At 44.3% G+C, this 14,638-nt stretch overlaps 1 protein-coding gene across 1 annotated transcript in view; it reads right to left on the bottom strand.

Annotated features, from left to right (window-relative positions):
• RASEF (RAS and EF-hand domain containing) overlaps positions 1–14,638 on the bottom strand; it is a 131,573-nt gene that overhangs the window by 80,725 nt on the left and 36,210 nt on the right. The window contains exons 2-3 of the mRNA XM_088470292.1: positions 8,859–9,005; positions 6,412–6,502 (exon numbers count right to left, since the gene is read on the bottom strand). Of these exons, the coding sequence (XP_088326418.1) occupies positions 6,412–6,502; positions 8,859–9,005 (238 nt within the window). The remainder of the gene's footprint in view (positions 1–6,411; positions 6,503–8,858; positions 9,006–14,638) is intronic.

Below are 14,638 nucleotides of genomic sequence, written 5' to 3'. Positions count from 1 at the left end.
TATCACCAGTGATGTCAGTGGGAGAGCTTCCGGCTCTATTAGAGCCAGAAGCTCTCTGGGGCTTGAGGCCACGAGACCCTATCACAAGGGTCTCGTCGCAAGCTCCGATGGTCGCGTTGGTCTTGACCATCGCACCATCATCTTGGCTGCTCGCAATAGCTGTGGGTGGTCACCCACAGCTACGCAAGTGGCCAGGAGGGCGCACAAAGAAAAACGCCCTGATTCAGAGCGAGCGTTCTTTCAGAGCGTCCGGCTCTGAATCAGGGCCTGTGTTCCTAGTGATCACATTGCTGTGGAAAAATGCAGAATCCTAGCAATGGTTTATGTCAGAGGTTACCCAACGTGGTCCTCAAGGCAATCAGTTCAGGTTTTAGAGATATCCACGGTTGAGCACAGGTGGTTGAATCGAATTGACTGAGGTACTTATTGTGTCACCTGTGGTTAAGCATGGATATCCTTAAAACCTGGACTGTTATGATGCCTTGAGGACCGAGTTTGGGAAATTCTGACTTATGTACAAAATTCCAAAAATACAAACTATATTAGTAAATTTGATTGTGCCACAATGCTTTCTCCCTGCTCTCTACTTAACATGGAGATTATTTGTGTCTAAGACTATAATGTTATATGTATCATTTCCAAGTGTGATCTTCAAAATAGAATCCATCACTGGATACAATCTGAAAAGCATTACCAACTGTGATCTGAGTTAAAAAATAAATGTTTTTATGTTGTCTAGCAACTGTTATGTTTTTTTTTTTTTGTAAGTGATGTATTAATAGAGCCACACAGATGTTTAATGTACTACCTGCCCACAAAGTAAAGACTAGCCAGGCACGGTGCATTTGCCTTCTAGGTGTCTTTGTTTACTTTAAATAAGACAGGTATCTAAAGAAAAAAAAACAACTGCAACCACCCTAAGTAACATGCTAAATCACAAGTCATATGTCATGATGATTGGATAAGATAAGAACAAAAAAAAAAATTAAAAACGTATTCCGGTATATGTGTTATGGAATTATAAAGAGCTTGATTCTGACGTGCAGGTAAAGCCAAAAAGGTCATGTAACTGCACCTGGACAAACAGTGTTGCAATACCAAGGGAGCAAATACTTTTTTTTTTGCATGTCGAGTAAATACTGGCTTCTGTTGCATGTAGCCCACAAATGGTGTACAGTTTTCTTTTAACACAGCAACTTAGATGTCAGTTTGGACATGCCCCTTTCAATTCTAAATCTCTCTACATTTTAAATCTGCTCTACCCACAGTGCAGCATGGTTTTACCAAAGTGCACAGTTACTTGCTCTTTATTGCATTACTCCTACCTTAAAATCAGGTCCCATGCATTACTATCAGACACCAGAATGACAAAGCTCACTGGTAATGTCCATAACATTTGGGATGCTCCTAGATCCCCTTCAGTTAAAGCACCCTGACGTCATCATTTACTATCCATGTGGACACCTATTGGGAATAGTAACGATACCCATAGCGTGGAGAGTGATGCGACCCCGCGAAGGTACAAGTTTCTACTGTTGGTGGCCAAATACTACATTTGAGACAAAATAACAGCGCTTCCAAGGCAGGAAACAGCACATCAGCCCTCACTCAATGTCACGTCTGGGTCCATTAGCTGAAGGAGATATAGGCACAACCATAACATTTGGTATCAGGTTACAGAAACATAACTTTCTACAAATGATTTGAAGATGAGTTCACAATATACGATGACTTCTTTTGTCACGTGGAGTGATTACTGGGATAAACTCCAATGGTAGGTGGAGTGCGCATTGCCTGGAGCCACAGTGCTCTGGTCACATTGTAGGAGAAGCCACAGCCCGATTGACAGGCTGCGGTCGTTTGGGGGCAGGAAGGGCAGCCATTTCAGAAAAATGGGGTAGAGGGGAATCAGCACCATTTTCTGGGCATGTTGGGGCCCAGTGCCTGCGTCTTCCAGCGCAGATTTACTAGCTTTGGCTGCTGAGTTCATACAGCCACTCTGAGTAAGCTTAGGTTTCAGACGCAGAACTGGGATCTGCAATGCCGGCAGTGGCCGTCTTTTGTCCTCAGACGCCTCCTGCAGCATTAGCATATTTTTTAATCGCTGCTGCATCCAAAGATGCAGCAGATATGCAAATAGCGAAAAACTTAGAATCATGCCCATGAACTGGTTTTACACACGTACAAAGTCACCGATGAAATGCAACAGAAAAGCTGCAGCTGCTTATATCAAAGCCCTTTTTACAGAGATTTAAACTCGGTCGCACACAGATGTACAAATGATGCACACCACATTCATCAGAGTACTATGGCAGTGTAGTTTTGTCGCTTCTATGTTTTTTAATTATGCAAATAAGAGGCACATTTTGAGCAAAAAAAGGCACCGCTCAGGACCTGGCTCGCTGAGATGGACTAATTGGCACAATTCAAGCAAAAGTAATAAAGGACACATCTGTATCCTAATCTTATAGCAGCCTGTAGGATGAACATTTAGAACTTGATATTAGTGTACAGTATGTACAGGGCAAGGGAACAGTGTTAATGAACAGTTTGTGGCACCTTCTATACAAAAGATTAACCAATACTGTGGTTACACTTCTGTAAACATTCCCATATAGAAGATGATACACATTAGGAAGCAACTATTATTATGGGAGTAATATTGGACACTCACATACAAGCTTTCATGGCACAAATGGAGAGACCGCGCTGCCATGATAACAAATACAGCAGGCTGTTCATTCTAGGAATATCATGGTGCCCTTTTGGAGTTTGGTACCAGACTTTAAAGTGTCAAGGCAGGGGCATACTACTAAGGCATTACACTATTTACACCAACATCTGCTCAATATAGTGTCTGTTCCCAAAAGAGTATTTTAAATAAACTACTGTGGCACTTCACATTTATTGGTTAGCCTCCGAACAGGCCCGTTGAGAGCGCTGCCGGGCCCCGGTAAAGAGGGGGCGTGGCCTAATCGCGGGAGGCGTGGCCACACCCCTTCAAATAAAACAGTAGATAAAAGCATACATTCATACATCACACTGATCGCGCCCCCCCTGGCCAAGCCCCTCAGCCCGGAGCAAAGCCAGGGGGGGCGTGATCAGTGTGATCGCTCCCCCCCTCAGGCATAGGAGATTGCTCGCGGCTGCTAAGCAGCAGCCACAGCAATCTTCCACTGCATATCAGCACACGCTGTGTGCTGGGAGATAGTGAGGAGGGAGGGGGTGGCGGCGCTGGACCCGGTCCCCCGCCGGGCCCCTCTGGAAGCCCGGGCCCGGATAAATTGTACCCGCTCCCCCCCCTCTCGGCACCCCTGCCTCCGATCACTTCAGAGGCCAGCGTTCACAGTTCAATGCTGGTACCCGGCAGGTTGTCAGCTTAGACAGCTGCCGGGTACACAGTGTGTGGCGCCTCCGGTAACCTTTGGCGCCTGGAGCTTGAGCTCCACTGAAACCACCCTCACTACGCACCTGCGCACAAGAGCCCCGATGTCTGGTGGGTAGCTGGAGCACTGAAGATGGCGAATGCTCCTGCAATCAAGCTCCGAAAATAGAAAATATTGTATTTTCTGAGCTTGATGATTTCTGTCCCCATACTAGTGTTTAGGGACAGCGGGCCATTATGCAATATCTCCTGTGATATCTCCTGCTTTACCTTCTTAATGAATGGGCCGATAACTTAATTTCTACAATTGCAGGTGAAAATGTTAATTTTCACCTGCTTTTGTAGAAATTAAGTGGTGATGAATAGGCCCCCTAGTGTGTTTATGAACAGGATGTTTAAGAGCTGTGCATAGGAACTTTGTTTCAACTATATTCATAATGTGCTCACAACATTATTCGTTTTGTTGATGAATATTATTCAGTTAGAATGTGATGCAATTATAGAACCTGTGTGTGGAATTATTCTATTCAGTGGCATTAGCGCTTGATTCAAAGGTGGACGCAGCAGTGTCTATTAGAGGTCGGCTGTCTGCGACTTTGTGCAAATTCCATTACAAACTCCTTCCCTTGTGCACATAGCCACATTAAGATTTTATGGGCAGAGCCATAACTAGACTTTTTGGTGCCCTGTGCCAGAAAGACCATTGGCGGCCCCCTCATTTTTCAAAGGGACATAATGCACCCAAAAAAGGGGAATGGTCTCATGGGAAGGGCCAGGGAAGAGATAGGAGAGGCCAGGAGATGTTGGGGATGAAATAAGAGGAAGCTACAAGTGAGAATGATAATAAACAGACATCCCAAACAGCGTCCCCTGCCCTGCGGTGCCCTGTGCGATGGCACCGGCCGCACTACCCTAGCTACGGCCCTGCTTATGGGGCCCTAGGCAAGAAACTGGTTTGCAGCCTTCACCCCGATCCGTTCATACAATGAATACCTATTCTAGACAAACAGGAGCAGAAGGAAAATCTTACAAAGAACCCCTTCCAACTGCAGAAACAAAAAGTAAATTACACAGCGAACTAATCCATAAATGAATAAAACACATAGGGGTCTACTTAACAATAAGGGGTGATAGGCAACATTTTCAATCAGCAGTGCCTGCAATTTCGTCAGCATGTCATAGCAAACCTATCCCATTGCCGTCCAGTTGCAAGTGGAGTTAGGACTGAGATACATATGGTACATACGCTTCTCACCGTTTACATTTTGACCGCCGTACAATCCTGAGAGCTTTTTTGTGACCACCATACAGTCCTGAATGCATAAACGCAAAACGTTCTTCTACCGCTGCTCCGTTCTGTCAACCCCTACATTAGTAGCCTGAGTGCTACTAATTCAAATATAAAATACTTCTACTTCTACTAACATGCAAAGTCATGCACGACACTGCACCAACATACACCTCTTCTTTTTCTAAACTTCTCCAACCCTCTGACTCCCAGACCAACATAGCGGTGTGACTGGGAAGTAAGCATTATTTGCTCTTGCAATATGACTAGACCAATTTGTAGCCAACTCTTATTTTACTATAGATTGCGAGCAGAGCCCTCTTTTCTGTCTATTAATATACAGTCTAATTTTTATAACTGTGTTTGTTTATAATTGTAGAGCGGTAAGGAATATGTTGGTGCTATGTAAATCAATGGGACATCAGTGACAAAAAAGAATGCAATGCATTCCTTATGTAAACTCCAGTAATCGTTTTGGTTTTCAGACTGCCTTTTGCTCTCCATAGGGCATCGCTCTTTGATTAAGGGAGTTAGAAAACTACCAGTCACAGAGCAGAGCTGCTTTCTGACTGCCCGTTGCTTACCCTTGGGATGCAGATCCTGGCTCCTTAGGGTAAAGAGTCCACTCTCTTCTGCAAGGAGCATATCATTGATAATGACCTCTTATTCTGCTATTAGTAAATAGCTAAAAGAAAACACAACCCTACTATAAATCCGTATAGGAATGGCAAAAATCTGATACATTTCAAAAACACAAAGATTTATCCTTGCTGTAGTGCTAATAATTTGTATCAGTAAAATACCCTTCAGTGTATGTCCCATTGGTCTTAGGCACAGTAAACAACCTGCATTAAAATGAAGAGTGTGAAGATGTTTTTTAACTATGGAAAGTTCTTCAATGCTATTTTTGAAGTGAGAAGCAAGAAAAGTCAGAGCGAAGCTCAAAAACCTGTATGACCACTAAAGTTGCCAAGTAAGCCCTTTGAAACTGAGCATGTGTGGAATTCAGTATACTGTATGTGCCCAATATTCTATTCAGAGTGTGCTTGCTGCTTGGCAGTACACATGGCATTAGAAACTGTAAGTCAGGTAAGATACATGCTGTGTACACAACATTACACAAAAAGCACTAAAGCAACATAGTATAAGTGGCTGAACTGAGATCACTACTGGTGTCATATATTTGCGTCACATGAAACCACCTGTTTTCCTAAACATATGTACATGAACTGCATATAAATAAGACGTGTCTGGCTTGGAACATTCACTTATGCAAAACAGGTGACACTGAAAACTGCAATGCAAACTCTGGGCCTGATTCAGCACGGATCACAACTGCGATCTCATCTGCGTAATCGCACGTAATGAATCTGCAAAAATATGCTAAAGTCTGCCACCGCAGAATTTGCAAGTCTCGTCGCACGCAGTGAGTACTCAGGCTGCGTAGGGAATCGCAGTGGCAAATTTATGCATGCCCATGCAACGGTGTTCAAACGTACAGGCACGTCTGCATTTCTGCAACCACTCCCCTGTTGCTACTCCAAACGCTCATGGTCTGTCACTCACTCTGCGATAGATTTCACAGTGCCCTGTAATCGCAGTGCGATCCCCACACACGCACAGTGAGGTGCATACGCAGTACGCAACAATCAGCCGATCTGCGCACGCTGTTGCAATTGCGATCCATGCTGAATTAGGCCCTCTGTTTGGCTATATTTTGTGTAAAGATAATGCTAACCTCTTTTTTTATTGTGGTCTCCACAGCCTGTATCCGATGATCCATCTCCTCTTCCAGCTCACTTAGCTGCATTGCTGCTTTGTCCTGTGCCCTGTAATTTACAATGAAAAATATCAACAAATACTGCAAAATCCTTCCAGTACATAAATAGTAAGGGCCAGTTATGAACTGGAAAACAACGGTAGTCTGCAAAGCTTTTTCCCCAATTATGATGTGATTTGTGTGAGATTGCATAGCATGTTATAATGATTGCAAGTGCAACTATTGGGGTACAGGCATACAGCACATTGCTGGAGGTGGATGAATTTGGATATTCCTTATTAAGGGTAAGCCATAGTAATGCACCTAACACTGCACCCAAAGACAAAACACACACTTGTGATGCAAGCCGACACACTGGATTAAAACTCAAAGTGTGGGGACTGCAAATTTTAGGGGCTGACTTATATTGAATGCGTCATTGTATGCATGGAAATAAATGCGGATATTTGCCTGCATGCAAGTTGCATGAATCTCTGCGACCATACTGCCCCTGTCCATCCACTTGTAGCAGTAGCTGTCATTACTATCAGTGCACAATGGCACCAGACTGTCATCAGTACTACAGATCATTTCGAAATCAGACAAATCTCTACGGACACACAACTCTGCCTAGCCGGCAATTTCGCTAACATACCACATTCTCAGAAAACTTAGACTGTGTGTAGATTCCAAACTGCAGCCTAGTTACACCTATTCAGCTGCAGGTGGAGCTGTAACAGAGTTGTGTACAACACATAATCAATGGTAGTTGCTCAAAGTAGCATATGCTTGACTATGATGCATGTACAGTGCAAAACATCAGAAGATCGGTCCACAAAACGGGCCTGCGTGCAACTCAAAATCAGCTCCTAACATAACACTGCAAGTTTGGTGGATGTCTGCAGAGAATTATTAAACCTGCAAATTGAGTTTATTAGACAAGAAATCGCAGTAATCAGGGCCAGTCAATATTTACGATAGAATGCTTTATATACCACCCAACACATCTGGTATGGGAAAACACATATTTTACATTTGCTGATGTATGTTTATAAATATCTACATGGAAGCCCTTCTGTAAAAGTATATTAGGGCCACGGACACGCATATGCACATGGTGATCATATAGGTGCATTTGCTAAAAAAACAAATGTGCTGAATAAAAAACACTTTTGTCCAGCACTTAAATAACCCGTACAAGTCTACATTTCCGCTTATCTACTGTATCCATTGATTATGATGTATAGTGTAGAATAGAAGACAAAGGGTTTCAAATTCTGAAGCAGCCCACTCCATACATTGTGTAATAATATAAGGTAGACACTGCTATAATGCGATAAAAAACAATTGGCTGAAAATACACTAAAAATATTGCTCCAAAATATCATTGTGGGCAGGATGCATCAAAGGTAGAAATGCAGTCAAACCCCCAAAATGCGGGTTTAACCGCATTTCTCATATGCACCAAGCCCCTGAATATGATGCACTCCGGGGTGCGGTGAGCAACGCCATCTTCCTGAGCCTATGGGCTTCTACCGGGAGAGTGCTGAGAGAGCGATCCAATCGGATACCTCCCAGCACACCCCGCAGCGCATGCGTCCATCTGCACATGCGCAGAAGGATGTCAGAGGGGCTTCTCGGTCATAGACCCGGAAGCCCCTCCATTGCAAAGGGCAGCTCTTACCAAGAGAGCGGTCCTTTGCGGTGTTAGTCATGCATACCGGCGTTGGTAAGGCCGGCATGCATGCGAAAAGCAGCGGGATGCGTCACATCCCGAATTCTATGCGTCATGCATCCTGCCCTGTACGTGAAAATTAATGTTACAAGTAAATAAATGAATAGGTCTCTTTTTATCTTTGAATGTGAGGTGGGACAGGACTGGCACCATGCACAAAATTTTATACAATAATAGTGCTATGATATAAAATCTGTAGTACCAATACCAACATGATTTGGCACTATATGTATAATAAAGCATTGAAACACACAATATTGCCCAATCGTCCTGCTCCACTCTTGACTAGACAGTCCCACTTTTCGGTGCAGAGCAGCACCAGTGGGTAAATAGATGCGTTCACATGCACACAGCATGTAAACAGTAAGGAGAACACTGGCCATGCCCCCAGGATGCTGTAATCGAGGAGTGAGATGCGAGGCCATGTCCCCTTCCTTGTGAGGCCACATGGATGTCCCTACCTAATCCTCCCAGATGTTAGGAGATATGTTTCTGACACAAGGATAACAATTCACATTGGCCTATCTATACAACAGACTAACATTGACCAAAAGAAGGAAAGGTAAATAGTTCCTGCGCTGTCATGATAAATGTTCCAAATGTGGGAATATAATGTAACATAATGGACCACACAAATATGAAAAACACTGGTGTTAATAAGCATTAAAAAAATAAAAAATAAATAAATTACCTTTTCACAGCGATAGCCAGATTTTCCATTTCTGTGCTCTGAAGCCTAATCTCCCGGACAAAGCTTCTAATGACATGTTCATATTGTTGGATTAATATTGGTTCCACTATGGTGATGTTCTGGTAAAGTATGCTGGCTTGTTCTCTCCTGCAATGTGAAAGGAACTATCATTAAGTGCCTTCTAATACTAGGCTGTATGGGGCGGATGGGACTACAGCCCTAGGCCTCCACATAAAAATAGGCCCATCATCATTACGGCATGATTATTACCAACCACCCAGCTGGCCATACAGTCTATCATTAATCATAAATATAAAAAATGTAATTCTCTTTTTCACACATAAAAAATGCAGTTTTTCTACTTTTCCATATTTAGGGCCATATTCATCATGACAGAATTCTTCTTAGTGATATTTTAGTTTTACATTTGCGGCTTTTTTCTACTTAAAATTAATGTAATTAATCAAACGCACTTGTAAAATCATCACTTCCGAAAATTTCAGCTTTTCGGAAATTTTCCCTGCAGCACAGAGTAATGATTATCTTTGCACATGAATCTAAATATAACAAGCAGGACATACATAACGCATACTTGCCTACTTATGAAAAAGCATTTCAGGGATATTGTGAAAGCAACACCAATGAGCGCAGCAGTAAAGTGGGCGTGTACTGCTACATCTGAGAGGCGTGTCATAAAATTGACTTACATCACCATGCAAACAAGCCCCAAAGCAGTTAGTTAAGATCTATTTGTTGACGAAAACATTCTAAATACTCTTCAGAAAATGCATGTAGCCATAGGGATCATTGTGCCTTATACCCAATGCAGGGACATAATACTAGCGATCCTATTTGAATGTATATATCTGTTTGTTTTTTTTAATATAACAGATTTATAATGGGAGTAAGGTGCAATCAGGGAGACTCTTCCGGAAGGCTGGGAGATTGCTACTATTTCAGGGAGTCTACCTGACAATGAGGGAGAGTTGGCAAGTATGACATAACAGCGGTAGGAGATGGGGACCAGACACCAGCAGGCACAGCGGGAAGTGAAGGGACCAGTCACCGAAGTGAACAGCAGGAGAAAACAGGGCAAAGGGGACCAGAACCAGCGGCCACAGCAGGGAGCGATAGGGAGCAGAACAGCGGCGGAGACAGGGAAAAGGGGAACTGTTACCAGCGGCCACAGCGAGAGGAGATGGGACCAAGGGGAGCAGTGACCGACACAAGTACACACACTGTGCGCCTTCTCCGAATGGCAAACAGTTTCACAGTCAAGTTCCAAAAATAAAGCATTTTCGAAACTTGATGAATCACACAATTTCTGCATCATCATACTTAAGTATCGGGATTGTAGAAATTATTGTGGAAGTTTAGTAACAAGGAGATATTAGTGATAACTCCTTCGTTACAGCGATAATGAATTGGCCTTACACATAAAAATGAATAAAGGGATGAATAAGGGGTCTATTCATTATCACATAGGGGCCTATTCATCATACGTTAAATGGCCCGAAACCAAGCTGGTTTCCACATATTTAAGGTAACGGGCCATTCATCATCTGGGGTCCGATAGGACCACCTAATATTCAGCAAACTCCGAAAACTTAAAGTTTTCGGAGTTTGCCTGCGATAACAAACACCATATTCAGATGGAGCTTGTTCTTGTAGCCCCGCTCCTTCCTATAGGAAGGATCTCCAGGGATGCGAAGAGGGATCAGAGCAGATCCCTCCGCCGCCTCCTCACTGCCTAAACAGCGGCTTTGCACATTGACACTGCACAGTATCTGGAACATATACTCTGCAGATGCAGAGACTGCATCCAATTATCAATTAAAGAAAAGGAAATTAAATTCTATAGGTAAAGTGGAACATTTGGTTGTATTATGCACATTTTAGAGGAGATACAGTAGTCCACAACATCAAACTTGATCTTTAAAAATTATAATTTATCTTTATTCAAGATAGTTGCCAAAATGTGATAAGATAATGAAACAAGGAGCAATTCTTAATTTATGGCCTTGTCATAAATCAGGGCAAGCATCACATGCAACACAGAATAATGGGCGGAATTACTTGTTATGGGGGGGTTGGGTATGAGCAGGGCCGTTTCTAGGGGCAGGCGACCCGTGCAATCGCACGGGGCGCGCTGCCTCCTACCCCTGCTGTAGAAACAGCATGTTAACTGCCGGGCGCCCGCTGAGATTCAGTTACCAGCGGGCGCCCGGCAGAGCAGAGCAGCCGGAGACGGAGGCTCCGGCTTCCGGCTCCCACAATGTGCACTATGGGAGGACGTCATGACGTCTTTCCCATAGTGCAGAGAGAGGAGCAGCCGAGCGGAGCGGACGCCAGAGCTGGGGCCAGAGCGGGGCTGAAGGTAAGTGTTACTGTTTTGTTTTGTTTTTGTGTGTGTGTGCAGGCAGCCTGGACAATACTTGGGGGGAGCCACCACTACTGGGGGCACCTGGGCACAGCTACTAGGGACATTACTCTGGGGGCACTTCTACTGGGGTTATTGCTTAGGAGGCACCACTACTGGGTGCATTACTCAGGGGCCAGGGGCACTTCTACTGGGGGCACTAATACAGGGGCATTAATACTGGGGAATTTATAAAGGGGACACTAGTACAGGGGGCATTACTATTGGGGGCAATACAACTGGGGACACTACTACTGGGGCACTACAACAGGAACCATTACTATTGGGGGCATTACTGATGGGGGCATGACTACAGGGGACATGACTACAGGGGGCACTGCATAAGTTACACTACCACTGTGGGCACTGCATAAGGGGCATAAATACAGGGGACACTGCATATGGGGACAACTACAGGGGGCACTGCATAATGGGCACTTTTGCCTGAGAGCCAGTGGGGGGAAGCCTAAGACCTGTCGGGATGGAATGGCAAGGGAGGGGGCTGGAATGGTAAGGGAGGGGGCTGGAATGGTAAGGGAGGGGAGAGAATGGTAAGGGAGGGTAGAGAATGGTAAGGGAGGGGGCTGGAATGGTAAGGGAGGGGGCTGGAATGAAGTGTGTATTATGTGAATCATGTTTTTTCAATGTGTTTTATGTGGTTCTGGATTTAATAATGTATTTGAGGTGGATGTGGTTTTAAAACGTAGTTTATGTGCCTCTGGCTTTTCCAATATATTTTATGTGGAAGTGGTTTGTTGCAGTGTATTTTATGTGGATCTGGCTGGGCTCGCTCCCAACGCGACTAAAACCGGGTGTGATGCAAGGTCATACTTCTGCAAATGTCACACCACAGGCATGCACACAGAAATGCGGCGTGGACTTGTGACAGCTAGGCCACACCCCATTTTTTGAGCGCGCGCCTCAGGCGCGCGCATGCTGTCTGTCTTTTATTTAGCTACATATATTTTTCAGCGCTTTGCCTCTGACAGGTTAGACACCCTTGTACTCAGTAGTCACGGTGGCTGTCATTCTGTGGTCTTTCTAGATCACACTCCCTTACTGTGATACCACACCCCCTCATGATGACGCCACGCCCACTCCACAATATTACTGCTTCGAGGGGGGGGGGCGCATTTTGACTGCTCGCACTGGGAGCCTCAGACCCTAGAAACTGCCCTGGGTATGAGATCCCGACAGTCGGGATGCCGCTGGTCAGAATACAGACAGCGGAATCCCGACACCCATAAGGAAATAAGGTAGGACTTACCCTTACCCCTCCCTCCCCAGTGCCTAACCCTAACCTCCTCCCCCCTAGTGCCTAAACCTAACCTCTCCCCCTAGTGCCTAAACCTAACCTCCTCCTCCCCGCATCCTAAACCTAACCCTCCCCTTAGTGCCTAAACCTAACCCTCCCCCTAATGCCTAGCCCCGCATCCTAACCCTCCTCCAACGCCTGATACTTACCTTCGGGATGCCGGCGGTCATGATTCGGGTGCCAGGATCCAGAAACTGTTGGTATTTCGGCGGCGGGATTTCGTCCGTCGTCATTCCGCACGGCGGGATGCTGCCTACATCCCATTATAGGTTTGTGAGCACGTATTAAAGGCTGCTAAACCTATGGGGTGATTGTGAGTCACATGCAAAATGGCTGTAGTTGTTGGCAACCACTGAAGCCTGATTTACTACCTTATGCTAATACAAGCATCCATTCAACTAAAGCAGAAGTTTGTGTATGTGCAAGCGGAAACCAGTGCCGCACATTGATTTTACTCCAGCTGCCGCCACTATCATCATTAGTATCTAGACGTGCCCCAGCCCCATGTTATATGCACGAGTTCCATCAGAAACAGGCTTCCCTTCCCCATATGTATGACTCTGAGTTTTAGATACACTACCATGACACTCCCACAAGGCAGGATGCCACCCAATTCATGCTCCGAAATGCCCTATTTCACGAAAAAACTGGTCCAACCAAGTTGCGCCCAACTCAAAAATGCACAGTCATTTCTGTAGATGCATTTTTTGCAAATATTCGCCATTTGCGTCTGTGAGGAGAGATTCGTGCAACTCAGAATCAGCTCCTCTGTGTCTCAGGGTGGAATTATTAAGAATCGCATCATGCATGCGATACATCCTGCCACTTATCAGATACATACTAGCGTTAATAACACAGGTATGTACCTAGAAATGCGATTAAAATTGCAAAGGACAGCTCTCCCGATTAGAGGCGTCCTTTGCGAAAAAAGTCCTTCTGTGCATGCGCAAAATGATGAGTGCACCGCAGGGGACACTCAGGAGGAAATGCAAAAAAAGCCCATAGGTTTCTATTGGGCAATGCCATCTGCAGATGGCGCTGCCCACAGGATCCCAACTCCGGAATGCATTACATTTATGAGCATGGCACATATGGGAATGCGGTTAAAACTTTGAAAACATCATGTTCAGAGTTTTGGCCGCAATTTCAGCTTTAGTACATCCCACCCTCATCTTCTAATATTTACAAATGACAGAAGTCTAGAATAGTGTAATACTGTACCACATTCCAAGGATAATCCTAGATATAGCACATTTGTCCCAGGAAATTTAAACACAGAACAACTGCACAGTATAATATCATTTATTTTGTACACTGTATGAAAAAATATTACATATCTAGCCAAAATATGACTTGTTTGTATAATATTAAGATCCTTCCAGATACATACGAGTCACACAGAAGAGGAAAGAGCTCAGTGGTAAATTACTGCTGTGCAGATACAGCAGCCATGGACTAATTCCAAATTAGACCATAAAAATTACAGATCAGATCACACACCAGCAAATTCAAATCAGATTAGATAATAAAAATTACAGAATAGATCACAGACTAGCAAATTCCTTTTTTTTTTTTTTTATACAGATATTTCTTAACGTTGTCTTGACGGACGTCTGGCCTACAGGTATTTGGATGTGGTAGAAGAACAAAATGTGTTAGGTACAGGCACTCTTACTCATAATATTTTCATCATATTGCCAAACGATTGGGTAAAAATCAATAATATTGAAAAACATTTTAACCAAAACAATTAGATTAGATAAACCAAATCTGTAATCCCCGTTGGCAGGAAATCGTAGTCTACCGGTGTATATGGCCCTATGACAACTGTATTAACTTATCTGAATTGCTATCAGGCCACTTTCTGAACACCGGACTGCTGGATCTGTCAATGGTCCTGATTCAGTAGCGATCGCAACTGCGATTACGCACGCAATCGGCAGATTGTTGTGTACTACGCATGCGTATGTATTGCAGTGTGCATGCGCGAACACTCCACTGTGATCGGGACTGCGATCGTAGTGACTATGCAGACCCATCGCAGAG

The sequence above is a fragment of the Taudactylus pleione genome, unplaced genomic scaffold (genome assembly GCF_031769625.1).
Source record: "Taudactylus pleione unplaced genomic scaffold, aTauple2 ptg000095l, whole genome shotgun sequence".
NCBI lineage: Eukaryota > Metazoa > Chordata > Amphibia > Anura > Myobatrachidae > Taudactylus > Taudactylus pleione.
This window is presented reverse-complemented; position numbering and strand designations above follow the sequence as displayed.